General features: G+C 43.5%; 1 protein-coding gene across 1 annotated transcript; it reads left to right on the top strand.

Moving 5' to 3' along the window:
- Positions 1 to 3,258: 3,258 nt before the first annotated feature.
- Positions 3,259 to 5,555, top strand: LOC135211414 (mucin-7-like). Its single transcript, XM_064244725.1, has 4 exons — positions 3,259 to 3,310; positions 4,289 to 4,308; positions 4,584 to 5,173; positions 5,315 to 5,555. The coding sequence occupies exons 1-4, from the start codon at positions 3,259 to 3,261 to the stop codon at positions 5,553 to 5,555; spliced, it is 903 nt and encodes a 300-aa protein (XP_064100795.1).
- The last annotated feature ends 2,609 nt before the right edge of the window (positions 5,556 to 8,164 follow it).

Below are 8,164 nucleotides of genomic sequence, written 5' to 3'. Positions count from 1 at the left end.
TGTGGGACTGAAATTCTTGCGGGAGTCCTACAATATATATATTCTGGCTCAGCTGCTGCTCCCCGGTTGGTGGATGCCTCAAGATCAGAGGTGGGTCCAATGCGGATGCTGGAGAGGTCGCTCAGACCATGGCAAGGGAAGGGTGCCTCTCCATGCGGGATTCTGATTGGTTGGAGAAGGCGGTTACATGAAGTCACTGCTTGCCAGATTGTCATTGGCTAGTTGCTGTTGCGTGACGTTTTGCCTGGTGTAGTCTAGTGTTTCTTAATCTGAGGTGTCTTGTTTGGTGGTCGTATCCGGTGTGGTATTATTTAGCAATACCATGTCAGCTCGGTTTGGGCTTCTCCGTACGCTAGTAGGGAGTAGGAAGGCCTCTTGAGTAGTATTCAAAGAGGGCTTCTTGTTAAAGTTGAGGTTGGCTTCCAGTAAGTGTAGTCTTCTTGGGTCTAGGGCATTGCCAATTATGGTGGTAGTGTTACGTAACAATAAAAAACAAGATCGAGTTACTCAAGTATTCTTTGATACCGGAAGCCAAAGGAGCTTCATAAGCAGTCGTTTGGCCACTGAATTAAATCTTCCAGTCCTTAAAACAGTTTCCTCAAGCTTAGCACCCTTTGTGACTGGTATTATACAGGAGAGTTTGATTTGGTAGCTAATCCTAAGGCAAAAGTTACCAGTACATGATAAAGTAAAATGGGATAATGACTGTCAGAGAACATTTGAAATGAAAGGTTACATGTTGGATGACCAAAAGGTAGATAGCAACACATTAGAAAATGTAGAGTTACTGATAGGGGTAGATTATTTCAACCATTTTGTGGATGGGTTGAAAAAATTTAATGGAATAAGTTTATTCATAATACCGAAAGAGGTATCTCCCTATGGGAGACTCCCAGGATGAGCTAGGCAAGGTGTTGATACATCCACTTTGAGAACGCTGCACGTGTGTTGAGTGCATGAGACTGAGTATGACATAGATGACTGTTGGAGATTAGATACATTAGGCATTCAACCAAATGAGCACTGTCTTGCACCAGGACACGATGCCCCATGTCATGAGCAGTGTAAAGTAAACCTCGAGAGGTTATATTTTCAATCTGCCGTTCCATGATAGAGAGAGCTTACTACCAATTTTAAGCTTGCTATTGCTCAATTGAAATCCTTTAGAGAACGATTCACTCAATTCAGACTTATGTAGATAATGGATTTATTAGCAAAGTAATGAGTCCTGTAATAGAAAGCCATTATATGCCACACTTTGGGGTAACTAAAGAAAGCACCTACAACCACACCACTATGAATAGTGTTTAATGCATCTTCAAAGCAGAAAGGTGAGAAGTCACTTAATGAGTGCCTATATCCTGGTCCAAATTTGGTAGAAGTATCATATAATTTATTGTTAAGATTAGATCTAAGCCTTATGTAGTTACAGCAGACATACCCAAAGCATTTTACCATGTTTTGCCAGATTTTGCGTAACCTCAAGCCCCAACCTCTTGCAGCAAGTCTTACAAACTCATCTGGGAAGGGAGAGTAAAGGTGATCTTTTGAAGATTTTTTATGTACATAACTTTTTTAAAACATATGATACTGAAGAAAATATGAGGGAAGAACCAGTCAAAGTTTTGGAATGCACTCATGTGCCACTCAGGGGATGGGTAGCAACACTTAACAATTTAATTAAGTAACTCATGTAGAGGAGCCAATTGAGATTCCAATTCTGGGAATAATTTGTAATGGCAAATCCAATACTTTGTCACTCAAACCATTTAAGGGGTAGGGAGTGATTAACTATAATTGGGTACCTGCCAAATAGAAAGGTCCTATCCTTAGTTGTCTCCAATTTCAATCCCTTAGGTCTTGTTGCACCTATCTTTGTGAAAAGCAAAACTTTCTTGCAAGCATTATGAGAACAAAAAGTAGGTTGGGATGATGTACTGACTACTGAAAAAGCAGATGAAGCTAGAGAGATGCTCTCAGATTTCCTAGAGATAGACAGACTAAAGTCTAAAATGACTCAGAACTATGTGTATTTAGTGATGCCTCCATGAATGAATATGGAGCAGTAGCTTATGTCAGGAATGTCAATGGGGAAACATTTCTATTAACTACAAAACTGAGAATTGCCTCTCATAAAAAGCGTACGCGAACAATTCTTCGATCAGAACATATGGCCTTACTTGTTGTGGTCAGAATACTGAAGTACATTAATCAAATTTTCAAGTTTAGTAGAGTAATTATATGGAGGAGACAGTAAAGTTGACATTGCATGGGTGGGAAGTAAGATCAAGAATAAGAATACCTTTATAGCCAATAGGGCGTGGGAGGTATCCTTTACCTTACAGGAGTGTGGATTCCAGTTAAGGTACATTGCAACCAAGGAAAATCCTTTAGACGTGTTATCCCGTGGGGCAGATGTTAGCTCTCTACATGCAGAATCTTTGTGGGAAAGAGGCCCTACCATGTTGCATTCCCAGGACCCATAGTAGCCTAAACCGATGAATGCATCTTTGTCAACAATAATGTCCGTAATAAGAGAATTGCAAAAAGAACTACAGCTAGCAACTCTTGCACCATTACTTCACTTTTGGAAGATATCTTCGACTATAGTTCCTTTGGTAAAATCATGAAAAATTTTTGCAAATTCAATTAGAGATAATCCTTTGATTAAATAATTGTACATTGAAGAACGCTGTTATTTAGCCCACATTGTGTAGATGTCTAGAAAAAGGGGGAGAAGTTTCTCATGACATTGTTAACTTTGCCAGACAATTCCATTTCATCACACAGGACTTGATCATGCAAGTCCAATCAGTCTACAGGAGGGTCATGCCTACTTCCTACTAATCACCCGCCTCAGCACTGGAAGGGTGGAATGTTCGAAACACTCATTGAGGTGACGAAATGTGCCCTGGCAGTCTTACGCAACAGAACCTTGTTAATGGAGGAACAAGCATGGACGCTCGTCAAAAAAGCAGTGTGTGTAATCAACAACAGTCCTCTCACGTATTACAATGATGGCCAAGAGAATGTACTCATCCCACCCCATCGCATCTTATATGAGGTAGAACCATTCATTGTATGCTACATGATTTCAGCTCTGGTATGCAGACCCCTTTACATTGAGGTGACATCATCGTTTTGCTAAAAAGGACTGATCGACATCGCAAGATTTGGCCTCTGGGAGATGATGTCATGCATTTGGCAAAAGTTTTGTGTGAGGGCAAAGAATGCCTCATTCCGAAAGAATACATCGTGATGTTAGAAGTCAACGACCAACACTCAGACAGTAGCAGTGATGTTGTGTCACGTAGGTGAATGACGAAAATGAACTCATAAATGCTAAACGTCAAGTTACTAACTGTCACTGTGTAAGAGCTGATGATAATCACACCTTTTGTCTTGCAAGAGTCGTATTATGTTACTGGGGCCTGCATTGTAAACAGGCGCATCTACTTCATCATGTACAACTAACTTTGCCTTGACTATTTTCTTAACCATTTGAATATTGCACAATACTACACCATATTTTCCATTCACTACTTGTGAGCCAAAGGGTGTGATATTAAAAAAAATGCTTTATTAAAGGTAATTTAAGTTTATTGGCCAACCAACTTGAGATGAAGCTGCGTTGACTCCCCATTTCCAGAAACATCCACGTCTGGACTGGCAGACCGCGCACATATAAAATGGCTGTCGTGGTGGGGAACAGAGTGGCTAGCAATTCAGCTGAATGCTTATTTTTCACTACTTTAGCATTCACACAAGGTTTTTCTTGACTCCCTCTTGAATTACTTCCTTGAATTTCATTAGAATTTACTCTAGGATGGGTTTGGTTTTGATTCTTAACAGGTTTTGAAGTGACATGAGCAGGTGAGCAAGTTGGTGGAAAGACAATCGAGCTTGGTGTGGGAAATGGGTTAGACCAGGCTTTACCACTACTGCCATTTACAGCTATTGCATTGTCTGCTATTATGGCCCAGAATAAAACAATTCAAGTACTTCTGAGACACTACGAGTTAGTGCTTTTTCACCGTAGCGGAGTTTATTTTCATACAATTGTACACAGACTGATCACCATGGCTAAAGGGACACACTGAAGCATGAGATGCTTGAGGTTCTACTGTAAGGACAACATCCTTCACTATCTTTATTTCACTACAACGACTTGCTAAGTTCCAATTTATATCATCTTATGTAATTATCATGCATGCGTGTGGACTGCGTCTGTAGTTATTTATGTATAAGTTTTGGTAAAGAAACACTAATTCTCTATCTGCACACTCAGATCTCATAGACTCGTCTCAGGTACTACATATCTGTTCACACCTGTCTATGTCAACCCCGCTCATCTGTTATAAAGCATCAGTACCCAGATACCTGCCTCTCTGTCTAGTCCTCACAAATGTTGACCTCCCAGATTGGATGGTGACTCAGCCATTTGGCTATGCCATTAACGACACATGTCAACCGCACTCAGAGTCATTAATGGACCCACACAGTGACTAGTCTTGACTCTGACAAACCCAACACCATCAACGGACTAAATATGGCACTTAATTCACGATTTGGTTTGAGACAAGTCACAAGGACAGGTACCTGGATGCTGGTCAGCCAGCACACCCTATCAGGCGGTGGTTCAGACACATCAACATCAACATTGTGGGTACCTTTGCCTCAATTGGGGGACACTAGATTCATCCTCATTCATCCTCGGCCTGCCCGATGTCGCTGCAGCATCTGTAGGCCTCCTCAGTTCACCCAGCACCGCTGCCACACCTGTAGGCCTCCTAAGCCCACCCAGCACCACTGCTGCACCTGTAGGCCTCTGCAGCCCGCCCGACATCGCTGCAGCACCTGAAGACCTCCTAGGCCCACCCTGGGCCACTGCTGCACCTGTTGGCCTCCTCAGCCCGCCTGACATTGCTGCCGCACCTGCAGGCCTCCTCAGCCCTCCCAACATTGTTGCCACACCTGTAGGCCTCCTCATCCATTCCGACATCGCTGCTTCACCTGTAGGCCTCCTCAGCCCTCCCGATGTCACTGTCGCACCTGTAGGCCTCCTCAGCCCTCCCAACATTGCTGCCACACCTGCAGGCCTCCTCATCCCTTCCAACGTCACTGCTGCACCTGTAGGCCTCCTCAGCCCTCCCGATGTCGCTGCCGCACCTCGGTCCACCCAACGTCACAGCTGCACCTGTAGGGCTGCTCGGCCTGCCTGACATTGTTGCCACACCTATAGGGCTTCTTGGCCCACCCAATGCCTCTGCCTTGGGCCTGCTTGGCCCGCATGATGTTGCTGCCTTACATTTAGGCCTCCTCGGCCCACCCGGTGCCGCTACATTGGACCTGCTCGGCCACCTGAAGTCACTGCCATACCTGTGGGCCTCCTCAGCCCGCTCAACGTCGCTGCCCCACCCGTAGGGCTGCTCTGCCTGGCTGATGTCACCTCTGCACCTGTAGGCCTCCTTGGCACATCCGACATTGCTGCTGCACCTTTAGGGCTGCTCAGGCCACCCAACGCCACTGCCTGGGGGCCTGCTCGGCTCACCTAACACTGCTGTTACACCTGTGGGCCTCCTTGGCCCTCCCAACCCTGTTTCCAAACCTGGGGTCCTCCCTCGGCCCGCCCCATGGTGCCACCACACACAAGGCCACTCCCTAAGCTCCTGCATAGCTGCGGATGCCCACGGACGACAGACAAAACCCCCAGGCGCCAGCAGGGGAGGCATCCTGTCAGACAGAATGCCGCAGGACTGAGCAGTCAATGAAACCCCACTACAAGTGATCACAACGACACGGGGTCAACTCCTGCCTCCAAGACATTTGATGGTATTTTATCAACCAATCATTATTCCATAATAGTTTTCTTAGGGGAGGGAAATTTGTAAGGATATGTCCTTCACTATTTTTATTTCGCTAAAACGACTTTCTAAGTTCCAATTTATATAATCTTACATAGAATTCTCTGGCCTTTCCACTGATATAATTATCATGTCTGCACAGACTGCATCTGTAGTTATTCATGTATAAGTGTTGGTAAAGAAACAAATTCTCTATCTGCGCACTCGGATCTTGTAGACCCCGACTCAGGTACTACATATTCGTCCACACCTGTCTATGTCAACCTCGCTTATCTGTAATAAAGCATCAGTACCCAAATACCTGCCTCTCTGTCTAGTCCTCACACTACCACTTTCTTTTGTGTAGATCGAGAATTGTCTTGCCCCTTCTGCAACACATCATCTTCTGAGTATCTAATAAAAAATCTAGGGACTAAAAGCACTCATCTTAAATTGTACTCACATTTGCGTAAGTGCGCTACGATCTTTGGATATACATTACCCTGACACAACTTCTGATTTTTTAGGCTCATTAGCATACCTTGATCTAACGAGGATCGACTCAAACGTTTGATTTGCTCAGTCATTACAGTAAGTCCAATTTTGAAATTCTTAAGGTCCACGTGATAGAATCTAGGCACAAAAATATTGGCTAATCACTGATGTAAAATTACCAATGTCTGATGTTGGTTTCCACAACATTTCCGTAACAGACTAGGTGCAATGTCATAATTTGCCATAGTCACACTCAAGGCTTTAACCATCAGCGGCTCACTTCTAGAGCACCCAACAAATATGTAAATTTGGTTATGTTGCGCATGTGCACATCAAACAATTCCCTGAAATTAGTGAACTTGATTATTTCCCTCTTAAAGACTGGCAATGGGAGCTCTTTCAGTTTAGGTAATCGAGTAGTTTGCTGCGTTATGCTGGCAAGAAATCTGATTCTTGTAAGAAGTGTAAGCACTTGGCCGCCTTCGTCGAGTGTTTATCTCAAGCGAATTTCGACTTGAGTCTTAATTTTGGCTGTTGATGTGAGATGCTCAACAGTCTGGATACAATCCAGCAAGTTTTGATACACAGATAGCCTGTGTGATTCTAGCAATTCTTTTTTGGTCCTGGTCAGTGAGTCAGAGAGGAGAACAAGCAGAGAGTCAATTTGAGTACCTACTGCAGCAGCCATTGTGATGAACGCAAGGAACTAATGCTACGAATGAAAAATTAAACTCAAGGAAATTGACAATTTTACTGGATATAAGAGAACTGTTGCTATCAATGAAAATTACATTTAAGAAGACAGCTTTTTAATTTTCCCCTCAGAACTAACGTAGCTGCTCAACTGTGATTAGTCCCACAATCCTATTAAGGAATGCTCCACTTAAATGTGAGTCGAAATGTACCCCGTCTGCTGTATGGCGCAACCAATAGGCTACTGGGTTTATAGGCAAGTGCCTCACTCCATATCAGGGCATTTAGAGCAATACTCCTTGACTCGCACACTGAAGTTCTTTACCTACGCATTGTACTATTCTGAGTCTATGCAGAACCAATTCGGTGTGGGGCAATTTCTATGAAACCCTTGAGTCTATCCCAAGCTGGTTTTGGCAAGTCCACGGCCAGAGCATTCCCTCCCAGATGAATTATGGCTAAATCATACCTACGATTCCAGAGGGGCAACATAGGTTGTTCTAAATGCATGATCAGACCACTGGGGCATCTGTAAATTTCTGTCTCTACCCCGGTATACTGTGGGAGCTGTGTGGGGAGCTGAGAAGCCCTAACAACACTACTTTTGAATATCATACTTCACTCAACATTCCTAGAAGCCCGCTACCTTAGACCAAAGAACCAAGATATTGATGGAAGTGGTGACCTTACCTATAGGCAAAGCTAGCAAACCCCAAGTGAAGGCCAAGAGAAAAATGGTTACAATTTAACAATTCTATAATAAAAATGAACTATTATATAGTGTCCCTTTGTTGTAATATTTTATTCTTAGTTATTTTATTATTCTTGTTTTTGTTATGCATAAGAACTGTATTATCCATTTAGTTTGTTTTCCTCCTCCCCGGTGGTTTGTCTGTTTGGTAATTGCCACTAATGACCATTCTGTCTTTTCATATATTTGTGAGTGAGTGGTGCTGTCACCGTGGCTGTGTCAGAGATTTTTTCGACTGAAGGAGTCAGTTGATCTCTGAGCCTCATTACTCCTGAGGACTGTTGGATTTCCTATGAAACACTTGCTTGGATATACATACTGTTATTCTTGAAGGATTACTCTTCATCCTGCCTCACCCTCGGTTCAGTAAATGTCGTGGGGC

This window comes from Macrobrachium nipponense, chromosome 4 (assembly GCF_015104395.2).
Source record: "Macrobrachium nipponense isolate FS-2020 chromosome 4, ASM1510439v2, whole genome shotgun sequence".
Classification (NCBI taxonomy): Eukaryota; Metazoa; Arthropoda; class Malacostraca; order Decapoda; family Palaemonidae; genus Macrobrachium; species Macrobrachium nipponense.
This window is presented reverse-complemented; position numbering and strand designations above follow the sequence as displayed.

What these genes read in the sequence shown, in the direction of transcription:
- LOC135211414 (XM_064244725.1), top strand. Translation starts at nt 3,259, where the DNA reads ATGTTAGAAGTCAACGACCAACACTCAGACAGTAGCAGTGATGTTGTG. An exon ending in TAGCAGTGATGTTGTGTCAC is followed by an intron (nt 3,311 to 4,288) that starts GTAGGTGAATGA and finishes CTGCACACTCAG; the next exon opens with ATCTCATAGACTCGTCTCAG. An exon ending in ATCTCATAGACTCGTCTCAG is followed by an intron (nt 4,309 to 4,583) that starts GTACTACATATC and finishes GTTTGAGACAAG; the next exon opens with TCACAAGGACAGGTACCTGG.